This window comes from Primulina eburnea, chromosome 14 (assembly GCF_022965805.1).
Source record: "Primulina eburnea isolate SZY01 chromosome 14, ASM2296580v1, whole genome shotgun sequence".
NCBI classification, from domain to species: Eukaryota; Viridiplantae; Streptophyta; class Magnoliopsida; order Lamiales; family Gesneriaceae; genus Primulina; species Primulina eburnea.
Genome location: NC_133114.1, coordinates 29741813 through 29755916, shown reverse-complemented (window position 1 = coordinate 29755916; position 14104 = coordinate 29741813). Strand labels below are relative to the sequence as shown.

The 14104-nt window shown below is 38.5% G+C and overlaps 2 protein-coding genes across 6 annotated transcripts; both read right to left on the bottom strand.

Annotated features, from left to right (window-relative positions):
• Positions 1-107: 107 nt before the first annotated feature.
• Positions 108-3825, bottom strand: LOC140811560 (zinc finger BED domain-containing protein RICESLEEPER 1-like). 5 transcript variants are annotated; one of them, XR_012113491.1, is made up of 4 exons: positions 3563-3824; positions 885-2879; positions 668-805; positions 108-623 (listed from the first exon to the last, which is right to left on the bottom strand). XR_012113491.1 is itself a non-coding variant. In XM_073169512.1 (4 exons), exons 2-3 carry the CDS (start codon positions 2830-2832, stop codon positions 747-749), a joined length of 2007 nt encoding a protein of 668 aa, XP_073025613.1. In that variant the 5' UTR covers positions 2833-2879; positions 3563-3825; the 3' UTR covers positions 108-503; positions 737-746. The 5 variants fall into 5 exon arrangements, 4 of the variants coding, with proteins under 4 accessions (XP_073025613.1, XP_073025614.1, XP_073025611.1 ...); XM_073169512.1 differs by having other exon boundaries at positions 108-503; positions 737-805; positions 3563-3825; XM_073169513.1 differs by having other exon boundaries at positions 108-805; positions 885-2864; positions 3563-3825.
• Positions 3826-4627: 802 nt separating this feature from the next.
• On the bottom strand, positions 4628-10199 carry LOC140811559 (uncharacterized). The gene is made up of 3 exons (XM_073169509.1): positions 9833-10199; positions 9178-9727; positions 4628-7471 (listed from the first exon to the last, which is right to left on the bottom strand). The coding sequence occupies exons 1-3, from the start codon at positions 9853-9855 to the stop codon at positions 5369-5371; spliced, it is 2676 nt and encodes an 891-aa protein (XP_073025610.1). The 5' UTR covers positions 9856-10199; the 3' UTR covers positions 4628-5368.
• Between the last annotated feature and the right edge of the window lie 3905 nt (positions 10200-14104).

Here is a 14104-nt window from a genome sequence, read left to right as displayed (position 1 = left end):
TCATCCAATAATGTTGTTTATGAGATGTAGAATATAAAATATAATCTATCTGTTTAGAGGATAATTTAATAGATATAGGGAAAACGGATGTAAATGTTTTGAAAAACAAAACAAAACCAAACATGGCCTATTATTCCAGGCATGTTAAACTTGTAGGCAGATCAATCCAATTTAACACAATTCAATGAAAAACCGAATTATTATGGGTGAAAACTGATGTCTATACCAGAAACGCAGCAGAGACAAACGCAATAATACTTGCGTTAGCTATATATATTGGAACATTGGAAAAAAAATCATACAAAAATAAATAAATAAAAACTAATTAACATATAGTCCAAGTCTTTCTTATTTATAGATCACCACGCACAATCATACCTCGCACCAAAAAAATTTCAAAATCGGATAAACTACTTAGCCCCTTCCTACCAAAATTCTTGCTCTCCTCGTTCTTAATACCAAATGGATGAAATCATCGCAATCAAAGGGTCTACTTGTAACATCTAGATAAAACATCTGAACAATTTAAAGCCTTGTACTGTATTCATCATTAAATCCCTAGTTAAGATCAATGTAAGGCTAGCAACGTTGAAATCTGACAAAACCAATGTTTCATCCCAATATAGCACAGTCAAGCACGTTTTTCATAAGTTAGATCTACCAAATAAAGCTTCTAATGTTTCTGAGAAAATGCTGACTAAGTTTGTAGATGGCAGCTGAAAGCAGAAGATTATACCAGGAATATGTTAGTTTGCATCGTAGCACAAGGCAAAGGTAGGGGCCACGAGAGGTTTCGAGTCTGTCACTGCAGAATGGAGAAAAGTTATCTGTTAGCTGCAACTACACAAACTCGCAAATAGAAATGTGGCAAAAAACACAGCTACCTTCTAATTCATATCGCACCCAATCCTGGCAACACATCAAAGCTTGCAAACTATCCGGCTTGAGTGAACTCCAGCAGTGATTAAGGGCCCTATCACGAAAATCAAATAGAGACTCGAGGGATACTTTGGATATCGGTATCCCTAAAATGTTGCGCGCCATCATGGACAGCACAGGATATCTTGGTTCGTGAACCTTCCACCAATTCAATATACTGAAATCAACACTTCGTGGAAAGAGGGGTTCCTCCAAATACTTGTCTAGGTCAGATTTTATATTTTGGTTAACGGAATTTTCGTGCAGGAATCCGTCAAAACCAGTAAGTTTATCCTTAACAGCACTACCACTCGTTTCCGAATTTGAACATTGACCATGATCCGCTAATGGGGTGTAGATAGCATGACCATTGTACAAAGCTTTTATACAATTTGAAACAATATCTATGCAATCTAGAGCAGTATCACCATAAATTTGTGGATAGTAGTATTCCACTAGTTTCATTTTGAACCTGGGATCTAAGATGGCTGCAACGGCCATAATCAAGCTGCATTTCTTCCAATATTCGTCAAACTTTGTTTTCAGTTTCAATGCCAAACTGCTAACGAAATCATCTGACTTCTGGCACCATTCAATCAGCTGTAAATGAATGTCACAAGTCTCAGCAAAGTATGAATTAGCAGTGGAATGCTTGCCTCCCACAAATACATTGGAAACTTCAGAAAAGAACTTCAAGATACTAGTGACAGCACGCAGTCTGTCCCAATCTAAACAAGATGGAAATATTGAGATGCCAGGGTCACGTTCTTGCAATTGAGAGAGTGCTTCTTTGTACCCTAAAGCAGTTTCAAGCATTGAATATGTCGAGTTCCATTGAAATGGATTATCAAGGGATAAGAGTTGCTGGCAATTAGCCCCAACTAACTGAACCATCTCTTCAAACTTTTCTCTAGTGGCTTGGGAATTTTGAACAAACCGTATAGCTTCACGAACTTTGTCAGTGATCTCTCGTGATGTTTCAAGGACATCTTGGACCAACAACTTGACGGTATTTGCTGCACAGCGTACATCGAACAATTGGCCCTCACACATCAGGAAATTGTGCTGGCTGAGTTGGTCTCTGATTCTATAGACAATCCTGTCACAGGTGGAACAGTTATCAACTGTCAATGAGAACAACTTTCTATCAATATCCCAGTTCCTAAGATTAGTCATGATTATTTCTGAAAGCAATTCTTCTGCTTGAAAGGGATCAATGGCTAAAAAGTTCAAAACCTTCTTCTTTAGTTCCCAAGAATCATCGATAAAATGTGCTATCAAACTCAGATACTCTGTATTTCCATTGTAAGTCCATCTCTCAGCACTAAGGCTGACTTTCCCAGGCAGTTTATCAAGCTCCTCGTATACTCTCTGTTTCTCTTTTCTATAGATCTCCATACAGTCAGCCTGAACTCTATCAACAGTCCCAAGATCAAACAAGGGCTGAAGATTTCCAATAAATATCTTGAAGCCTATGTCCTCAACCATGCCCAATGGATAACCATGCATAATGATCATGCGTGCAAGATCTGTCCGACTCTTCCTCTGATCAACATTGACACTACCCACGCTCACATTTCCACTTGTTGGCCCTTGTTCACGAGTGTTACTTGCAACAGTGACCATCTCATTCTTTATTTGAACTGAGTTGAACTTGGTAAGGGCAAGGGTGCTTGGCTTTCTCATGCCCCTTGTCAACATTTGAGCAATGTCGTGGTTTGATCTTTTACGGCACCTAGTCAAATGATTTCTCAAATGAGATGTTCCACTAGTACTTGACCCGCTAAGTATTCTTTTGCAGTGCCGACAGACGGCCATGTATGTTTCACCTCTTTTAACTCTATCAAAATCATTCCAGACAACAGATTTCAATCTACTAGAGTTAACAATGACAACTTCATCTGAGCCATCCATTTGCTTTAAATGTTATTCCTCCTATGTAGGCTCTGACAAGATATCACCTGAAAACGTAAATTAAAGACTAACCCACGACAAACTTGAAGTAACCAAGTGCATGTTTGTTGGGAACATATCCTTTCAAAAAGGGTAAAAGAAAAATGAAAAGAACGCAAAATAATAAAATTCTGAAAGAGGAATATGAATGTTGTCTGGTGCCTCAATTCTAGATTATAAATTAGTAAAGTGACCAAAAGCTCAGCCTCGGCCGGAAACTGTCATTTGTGCATCGGAAAAAAGGAGTAAAAGCCATAAAAAAAATCATTGCAATTAATTATCAGACCAGTTCAACTTAAACTAGTTAAAAATCCAGCAACATCAAGAAAATTTGCTCCCATTTCGAGCTAAAAAAAAAGATTCAGCATTCGAAACAAAATGCCAATTTTGCACATGGGCGGAAAAGAAAAAGGCCAGCCCATATCCTGTTTGCTAAAAAAACCCGAACTTTGATAATATAAGAAACCGACCCGATGAGTTAATGAACTTTTCGGGTTAATCCGGAAACTACTCATAAAACCCTAACACCGGATTGATCCATACCCGTTCAAGCCATACAATTTTTAATAGCATTATTATCACAATTAAACGGAAGACACGACCACAATCACTATTCGGACTTCTGATAACATCCAGATCACCCAAATCACATATGCCTTGGTTGCAGATGCTGAGAAAGGGAGAAACTTACAGCGAACCGGAGAGAAATCAATAATCGCAGCGAAAACCAGGGTTTCCGCTGAGGAATGTTCAATCCAAAATTGCAGGATACAAAATCTTGTTCGGGCTAAGTGTGTAAATTTGGTTGGGAGATTGGAAAGGGAAATTTGAGGAAATTAAAGCTGTTTCTCAATCAAGGCGCCAACCCGATGGATCACGCAATCAATGGGCTATTCTTTTGGGCTGGGTTGGGGCTTGATTGTTGTCGTGCGCACCACTTTGAGGCCTGGCCCACTGCGAGGCCACGCTATCAGCGCTAATTGATTTTAATCCACGAATGTTATATGTAGTAAATATTGGACTTACAGATAATTAATGGAAGTAAATTGGCCCCACCTACTGAGATGGTAATAGGTCAGATTTTTAAACTCGTTATGTTTGGGACAGGTTAAAAACCTGTCAAACAAGTTTTGGAACAGCACGAGTTTATTTCGATGATCAAGATTTGTCATGTATATATATGACCCACTTTTTTTTTTTTAAATTGTATATGTAGCGTGCCCATACAGATAAGATTTCATCTACCAACAAGACGGACCTAAGTCAACCGGTTCAAGACAGATCTCCGGTTTGGGTGAACCTCACAATATATACCCTTCAAATTACGTATACTTTATTTCATAGCATTAAATTCCAAAACCAATAGGCTGTACAAATGCAAATGCTTAAAATATATTGCCAGTCCATAATTAATCCAACATTTCACCCAAGGAAAAAGTTGTTTGTTTTGGAGTAGAGAAGAAAGGAAGAAGAAATTGGACATGGGTTTTCTCCGGGCAATCGCAAGGGATTTAGCCACATTTTGTTAGGATCGTTGGAGTTTAGAAGATGAATAATTTTTTTAAAAAAAACTTGAGTTACAATAACTCGTTCTTGAAATTTTAAATCCAAGTATATATGACAGCAGTATGCACTCGACATTGAGGTTTGTCATGTCTTTCAAATTGCTATAAAACCTGAGTGTATATGATGGCAGTATGATCCCGCTGTTGATGTTTGAGAGTCCATCTTCTTGATTATTCGACATACTGCAATGTACTTTCAAATATACTTGCACGTGAAGCAAATCGCAAGGCACATAGTTCCACAAATATCAGCTTTGATGGACATCACAAGCCAAATGGGCATACAAATTCTTATTTCTAGCTGATGACGAAAGGGAGCATTCCTCGGTTTGCAAAGGAAAAAAAGCATTTAAAGAAGTAAACATGATCAGTTTCAAGGTTGACTAATATGATCAAAACAGTACTAAAAATCTACTACTAAAACGGTAGATTTTCACTCCAAAAAACTGAAATCTGATGTTGCCGCAAGGGGTCCTGCAGCTGTTTTGATCCACATGTTGGCAAATCTTCAGTATATGCATTGTTTTAGCTGTCAGCCTAGCATTACATGAACTTGCAATGTCACAGAAGGAAAATTCTTGTTCATTCTTATCAAGCCCATATTCACCACCGCCTACTTTTTTTTTGATATCTTTTGGCTGAACAGCTTTATCAATATCTTGAATGCCGTCTTCGAATCTAATACTCACGGGATTTAATGGGACATTGAGAACGTTATGGAAATCCAAAACTATGGATCTTCTAGGAAGTGGAGGAAAATTTTGACACATCCAATTTTGCCTTCATGGCTTTCTTGCTGTGATCAAGTCCTCTAGTGTCAATTCTGACTAGATCCTTTATCCAATTTATTTCGGTGCGATATATTTTTTGTCCAGCAGAGATCTGTCCTGCCATGGGATGGCATAAGCTATAGGTTCAAGAGACGCCAAAAATCAATCCAATAGAGTAGTTCCAAGCATTGCAAGTGAATGGTGGTGGTCATTAGCAAAAGTACAATTTGGGTGACGGTATCTTAACAATCTTCCCTCATCTAAAACATCAACAAACGATGGGCGAGGATTCAAAGAACAGCTTCGAGTTTGAGAAGATAGGACTTCACCTTCAATATCACTGTGCATGAAGGGAAATCTTATGGCTGATTTAGGAGTGTGAAGCAAATTCTGATTATTTACCAGTTCATTGGCCCTAGATATCAAAATGGGGTGTGATTCCTGCAGAACAGGTGTGGATGTGGGTAGCTCAAGGCTGAAAATCTGTGATTCATATTGACTCGTCAAGGCCTCTGGGAATACAGGCTTACTTCTGTTCACTGTGAAAGAAGCATCTGGAGAGACAGTAGAACATAAAGTCTGGACAGGAAAATTATTCTTGTGCATTGTAGTTTGACCATGAAACTGAGGGTGAGAATGCATATTTTCTGAAGTGAATTTCATTTCTGATGAACAATTCAAAGTGTCTCTGAATTCTCCTAATCTTCCACCAACTATAAATTCTTTGCCCATCAAACGGACTGTCGAAAAAACCCTCTCATTTCCTGGAAACTTCTGAATTTGGTTTTTCTGGTTGCTTATCGACTTATCTGGTTGAAAGGACCGCAATTTAATCAAACCTAAGTCACGATTTCCTTTCCCATTACTTTGACATTTAGAAAAATCTAAATTTGACGGAACAACAAGAGGTTTTGCTTTTAGATTGTCCTCAAAAGGGCACAAGTTCAACTGATCCACTGATGTCCTACAATCCCAGTTTCTGCAGTCTGAATGATTACCCAAGGATTTTGGCATGACATTGCTACGTGTAGATAAACTAGGGGAAGGATCTGCTGTCATGCTTGATTTCATCTGGCAAAAGTCCCAGTCAGCACCTGAATTCAATTTGATCAACTCTCTTTGTAAAGTCAGAGGCAATCCCAAGGAACTTTCAGTTAGGCCATACATGTTCCTTTTTTCACAAAGATATACTCGTTGGTTCCCATTTGTTGAGGAACATAAAGAATGCATATATTCCGTTGGAGAAAGATTAGGTAGTGTTTGATACGGATGGAGAAATAAATTATCCATCTTGCTTTGAGATGAAACTAGAGGTATATTGCTGATTCCTCCCCCACTATACAGATAAGGAACAAAAGGTCTTTTACATGCATCCAAATAATCCTTCAAACACATCGGATGGAATCTTGAACCAGCACTCCGTAAATCTTCAAACAGGCTCCCACAGCTAGAGTGTGACGGATCACACATCATCTTGATATTTTGTGCGCGACAACAACGCTCCAGAGGCATGCAAAAGAATCCAGGAGGATGTGCATGCATTGGGATTTGGGGTGCATCTTTGAGGCCACTTTCAAACAAATACCTTTTTAAGTTGAGCAATGTGTCTTGATATGATGTTACAGACCCGCTAAAAAATTCATCCATTTTGTGCTGCTTTAAGTAGTCAGTTGTATTGATAGAACACCGATGGAAAGTTGATGGCTCCTTGCATGAATATCCAATGTTAATCTCCTGCGGTATTCCGTTAGATAGTTCCTCATTGTCACTGGTTTCCCCAAGAGTTGTATCTTTTTCTATCTCCTGAACATCATCTTCACAAAAAGAAGCAGCAACAGCGTCCTTATCTGAACAATTTAATATTGGCACCTTCAAACATTCTACAGAAAGCAATGATTTTCTCGCCAGTTTAATTATGTCATCCTTTTCAGAGAAAGTAACGTGTTTGTTTTCTTTTTGTTTTCCACGACGATTCAATTGAATAGACTCGTGCAATATACTTTTTGCTGAATTCTGCACCGAAATTACTTTTGCGTGGTCCTTTAAAATACCAGTCACAGGAAGTATTTGGTGTTGTTTCTCTGACATCAACTTATTACCATGAGCCACGATCTTCTTTTCTGCATCTAAATCATGTGGGCTTGATTTTCTCTTGTGGCACGAAACACGATCACGTATACCATATTCTGACTCCTTACGGTGTAATGGAATCAGATTTTTGTTAGCAACATCTTGAGTTAGCGATTTGAGCTTTAAACGTTTTTCCTGCCAAGGACAGAAAATATTGAGAACAGAAGGAGAATATGTTTCAGGTAGTGGCAAAATGATAGAACATTTCCTAGTAAAAGGTTATATAAGATAGAAAATCTCTAATTACAACTCTTTAAACATTATAACCGACACAAAATGCCATAAACCTACAAGTTCTCAGACAAAATATGTTTTGTAGGATTTTCGAGAAGATAATAGCAAATCTTTCCAAAAAAGAAAAAATGTTAACGCCATTTAGTCCATAAGCTGTTTTGGCTTTGGTACATTTTATGCTTGTCAACAAATAATTCTAAATTAACTTTAGATACGACATCAACACGCACGAACAGAAGGTAAGTACGAAGTGAAGATGAGTTGAGAAGGAAGCCAAAATATTGATTAAGCTTCACCAGGAAACCAAAAAATTAAAAACTAGCGATATCTGATGTAACTGATCAACTGAAAAGAAATAGGCTATACCAACAAAAAGTATTACTGAAAATTGTAATTAATGATATAGTTTCCTTCTTTGCAATTACAAAACCTTTAATTATATTTAAGGGAATATAACAGGTGAATAGTAAATGTTCTAGTTTTCATAGCTTCATTTTAGGCAGATATTGGTGACAATAAGGTTGCATTAGGATTTTGAATTGAAGGATTTGAAATATGATAGATTCTCAAATTCATATAATAAATACATTCTAGTTGTTTGAACGAGTCTTAAATTTATGGATTTCAAATCCTTTATCTACAATTTTATGCAACTTTTCCGTCACAGAAAAACATTTAGAATCCTCCACTAAGTAATTTGAAATCCACGCCTCTAAATCCATCACTTAAACCTTCAAGAGCATGCATGACTATCAAAATTCCACCTAGTTAAAAGCCATTTTCACCTTCAAAAACCCTACTTCTCCAGGCTAGCTAGTAGTCCTCCAATATTAGATTAAATATACTGAAACAAAGAAGCCCGTCATTGAGTATTCCATCTATTTCCGCAACAAAGAAAGCAAACAGTTGAGCATGTTGAAAGTTGTTCATGTCTACATATTGGTGTAGTTGAGTTTAGCCTGAGGATAAATCTGTGGCATAACTATTGCGCTGAAATATGAGTTGTTTCAACTTGTAATCATTAAAACAGTCGGATGAATAAAATAGACCGACGAGATACACTAAATATCAAGACAATGATTGTTCAAGAGAAACATATAAGCATACAGCAGACAAAACAGCATAATTGATTTAGAACACTTTCAACCTCATAAAACATATCTATAATAACCGTACTCCATAGATGGGGCACCGTCCCTCTTCCCTAGGTTGCTCAAATCTTGGTTACACGAGAACCCCATTTAAGTTCCGGGTTTCTAAACTTTCATATCTTTTATATCTAATCTCATAGCAATGAGTACAACAATAGCAAAACTATCATGGGTTTCATCTTCAAAGGAATGTGAGTATTTTCACCGATGATCCAATTTTATAATACAAGTAATAATAATGTGGTACCGTATTCTGATTAAATCGTACAAAAAATGAGCATTCGTGATTCAACTGGATTAGGATCCAAAAGACCGTAAATACCCCCCCAGTATTTTATGTTAAAGTTAATCATCATTCCTCAAGATTTCCTCGACATTTGATGATGGCAATAAACATTAAATTAAACCTGAAATAGGATGTTGTAAGAAACATACAGGGAAACCAAAACCACTAACCTTGTTATCCCCTCTCCTCTTCTTGTTCTTGAAGTTGTCCCTTGATTTGTTCGTGTTCTTCAGTTTGCTCATCGTAGTCTCCTTATTTTTCTTCTTTTCTTTACTCTTTTCATTCCTTTTCCCTTGGAGGCCCCACTTGGAATTAACGGAAAACCCATCTAATTCTGGATCATGGTTATCTTCCTCCTCGCCACGATTGATCATCCTCTCCACGGAGAGGGGGGACGCGGCAAAAATATCCACAATTGACCTCTTCTTGGGAGCCTTTGCTACTCCGAGACCTTCTTCAACATCCATATCAGATTCCTCCACGTCCTCTACGCCTCTCAAAGAGGTTTCTCCTTTTCCTTCAACCCTTTTCTTCTTCTTTTTTGAGTTTCCGACGTTAATAGCCATTACTGAACGCGAATACTCGAGCTCATCTATCCACCAGGAGAATTTCTTGACCGTTATCGGAGGAAGGAATGAATCTACAGTTTGTTCCGTGGCAAAGTCATCAAAAGGCCAGCTTTTCACCATGTTAACACTTCTCATCCTCGTTGCATATTCTCTGCAAACAAACAATTACCCACCACAAAAAAAAAACGCTTATCGAAATAACCCACGTCGTATCACAAACAAAACTCATAAAGATGACATTTTTTTTGCTACTCACCGGATAGAAAAACCCTCCTGCATCTTGGCGTCCGAAGCTTCCTTCACCTGGAATGAGAAAGGAACAAAAAACCACGCAAGAACACAAATGTAACACACTGAAGCTACAGCTTGTAACGAAACCAAAACAAGACTTTGAAAAACCAAATAAATAAAAAATAAAAAACACTGCCGCACAAACACGATTACAAACTTCCAGATAAACCCATGAATTTTACAAGTAGAAATTACTGAAAGAGATATGCGAATCACAAAAGAGAAGCGAGCTAGCTAGCTAATATTCCTTACGAGAGAGAGAGAGAGAATAGTAATAACTTGGGAGACGGAATGGCATGTAAAGATGGGGAATTATTTTATGCGTATTCCCGCTTGAAAAGGAGCAGTGAAGGTGAAGGCGTGGTGGTGTCAATCCATTTTTCAGCTCCCTATTTATGACTGAAAGCGACGTATGAGAACCCCAAACCGTAACCTGCGTACAAAAACTATCGATGTAACTTGTTGCTAGTAGTATATTTACTTTCCTTTTTCTTTTCCTATTATTTTTTACTATCTCGAGTTTTATTTTAAAAAATATGTATATTTCTTATACTATATATATTTAATATGTATCTTCTTTATTAAATAATGAAAATATTTATTTCACTCCATTAACTTATTTAATTTTTTTATTTCCATAAATTTTCAAATTTTGATTTTCGTTTAATAATTTTTTGTTTTTATTGAAATACTAATGTGACAACTAAAAATATTGATGTAACATTGAAAAATACTGAAATGTCATCGAAAATTAACGTTTTTTCTGATGTCATGTCAGCATTTTGACCAAATTAGTCAAAATTTGAAAATTTAATAGACCAAAACAAAAAATTAGACAAATTAATGGGCTAAAAAATATTTCTCTACTAAATATAAAATTGATAATACACAAAGAGATATATTTGTCAAATATTGTGTATTTTATACTTATATTTCTTAAAAATATAAAAATTATAACATGCGAATTAGGTAAATGTGGACGTATATATATTGTTTTACAAAACATGTGGAACTAAATTAATAGTCTAAAATGGTTATTTTGATGTGCCCTTCCTTGATGTTATAGTAAAAAAATTCAACAAAGTCACGAATGTACACGCATTTGCAAGATAATGAGCTGAAATTCCTTAAGACAAATTAATTTTTATGAGCTGAAATTCAACTCGACACACATTTTAATATGGATTTAAACAAGAAACTTGTAATTACGTTTATTTTAATGTATATTATAAGCATAAAATGTTAGGAAAGTATTTGGAATCTAACGAATTAAAAGGTATCCAAATATATCCAAACGGTTTGGGTCGTGGATTCTATTTTTTTTTTTTTCGAATTCTTTGATCCATTTCCCATACTAAACATAGCTAAGTGTAATATTTAATGTACATGTGGTGTGATAATATTCTTGATATTGGTGTTAGGTTTTTTTATTGATTCGTGGTAATAATTTAAATGGTAGCCCTAGTTGTTTATCATTGCTTTTATTAATTTACGATTAATGAATGTTGCAAAAACTTGTGTGAGATGATCTCATGGATCGTATTTTGTGAGACATATCTCTTATTTGGGTCATCAATAAAAAAGTACTACTTTTTATGTTAAGAGTATTATTTTTTTTTTTGTGAATATCGGTAGGGTTTACCCGTTTCACACATAAAAATTCATGAAATCGTCTCACGAGATACCTACTTCGTGAATGAAAAGATATCGAAGGCTTTAATTTACATGATTATGTCGTTTGAATCGCACATCTGATAGATATTTAAATATACTATATGTATCATGCCAAAACTCTTATAAGAAGGTTTCACGTCTCAATTTTGTGAGATAAATTTTCGATCTTATCCAACTCATAACGAAAACTATTATAAAACGATCTCACGTATCGATTTTAAATTTGTTTACTTGTAAAAAAAATCTCGGAGAAATGAATTAAAAGGGATTGATGCCACCCGGGTCGAACAGTGGAGTCGGGTCGGTAACTCTACCAGGTAAGCTATCAAGAATACGGGAAGAAATATGAGCTAAGACGGCGGTCTGGAAAGAAGATTCTTCGTTGACCTTTGAAAGATCTGCCAATAAGAAAAACAACCACGTGAATGGGCGCCGGAGGGGGTCCCCGGCGTGGCCACTCCGATGCTTAAGTCAGCAGGGTATTCAAGCAATAAAACCAATGTAGCCAAGTGATGGCTGTGATATTGGTGTGCAATAAATGAATGTAAATGTAAAGAGAGAACCTGATATTTATAGTAGAAGAAGTAATGATGACCTCGTTCTTCGTGCTACCTACTAATTATAGTAGGGCGGTTGACTGTACCCTATATCCTGATACGTCAATTCATATACTAGTCACATCTCGTCTATATGATTTTGTCAACCCATCGGCCTGGTGTCAGAGATATGGCAGTCACCCACACCTTATTCTGCTAGTATACTCGAGTGCGGTGCTTATATCGAGGTGGCCCGGGTAGAAAGTTCCCGGGAGATTACAAGAGCCCGGGCCTATGATTGCCCGGAGAGTAGAGCATGTGCCTTCACCTGCCCGGCTCCAGAAGAATCCATCTATAGACTCACTCGGATTTGGGAATCCATTTGATATTCCGGGTCATCCATGACCCGGGCTCTTACAGGGGTATCATCACACATCCCTTAAATAGTCGGGCTAGAGTCATACTCGCTGTCCCGATCAGTCATGCTTGGATTCCCAAAGAGATAATCAATCTTGTTCTATAAAAGCATCGAGGGCTTCATGTCTCCTAGAAATGAGATGAAATGCCGGAGTCTCGTGTCTCATGGACTTGAGATAAGATGTCGGAGTCTCGTGTATCATGGACTTGAGATAAGATGCCAGAGTCTCGTGTCTCATGGACTTGAGATAAGATGCCAGAGTCTCGTGTCTCATGGACTTGAGATAAGATGCCAGAGTCTCGTGTCTCATGGACTTTAAAATAGATTGTCGGTGCCTCATATCTCCCAGACTTAGGAATGGTCGAGGTGCGGGGCCCCGAGACAGGTTTGAGAACCCTGGGCTTCTAAATAATCAAGATGCGGAGCCTTGGGCCGGGGAGCATGTCTCAGGACTTCGGAATGGTCAAGGTGCGGAGCCCCGAGCCAGGGTACGGATCCCTGGACTTAATAGATAACCAGGGTGCGGAGCCCTGGCCTTCATAAATGGTCGAGGTACGGAGCCCCGAGCCAGGGTACGGATCCCTGGACTTAATAGATAACCAGGGTGCGGAGCCCTGGCCTTCATAAATGGTCGAGGTACGGAGCCCCGAGCCAAGGTACGGATCCCTGGACTTAATAGATAACCAGGGTGCGGAGCCCTGGCCTTCATAAATGGTCGAGGTACGGAGCCCCGAGCCAAGGTACGGATCCCTGGACTTAATAGATAACCAGGGTGCGGAGCCCTGACCTTCATAAATGGTCGAGGTACGGAGCCCCGAGCCAGGGTACGGATCCCTGGACTTAATAGATAACCAGGGTGCGGAGCCCTGGCCTTCATAAATGGTCGAGGTACGGAGCCCCGAGCCAAGGTACGGATCCCTGGACTTAATAGATAACCAGGGTGCGGAGCCCTGACCTTCATAAATGGTGGAGGTACGGAGCCCCGAGCCAAGGTACGGATCCCTGGACTTAATAGATAACCAGGGTGCGGAGCCCTGGCCTTCATAAATGGTCGAGGTACGGAGCCCCGAGCCAGGGTACGGATCCCTGGACTTAATAGATAACCAGGGTGCGGAGCCCTGGCCTTCATAAATGGTCGAGGTACGGAGCCCCGAGCCAGGGTACGGATCCCTGGACTTAATAGATAACCAGGGTGCGGAGCCCTGGCCTTCATAAATGGTCGAGGTACGGAGCCCCGAGCCAGGGTACGGATCCCTGGACTTTAATATAGGATGCCGGGGCCTCATATCTCTCGGGCTTAGAAGAAAGTGTCGGGACCTCGTATCTCCCGTACTTTAGATAATATGCCAGGGCCTCGTACCTCCCGGGCTTCAAATAATTTTGCTTCTCCTGCTATATTTGTTTTATTAAAAACCAAATCACTAACCTGGAAATACTGAATCCGAATTCATTTTCGTTAGAGTGAAACTTCTCTGGTTGAGCTAAATTAGGTGACTAATATAGCTGTATACTACTGAGTGCATAGCAAATGTTCTTCCAAGCCAATCTGGGATAGCTGCTGAGCTTCGAGCCCATATAAAATCCAAATATAAGATTTGAGTGCCGAGCT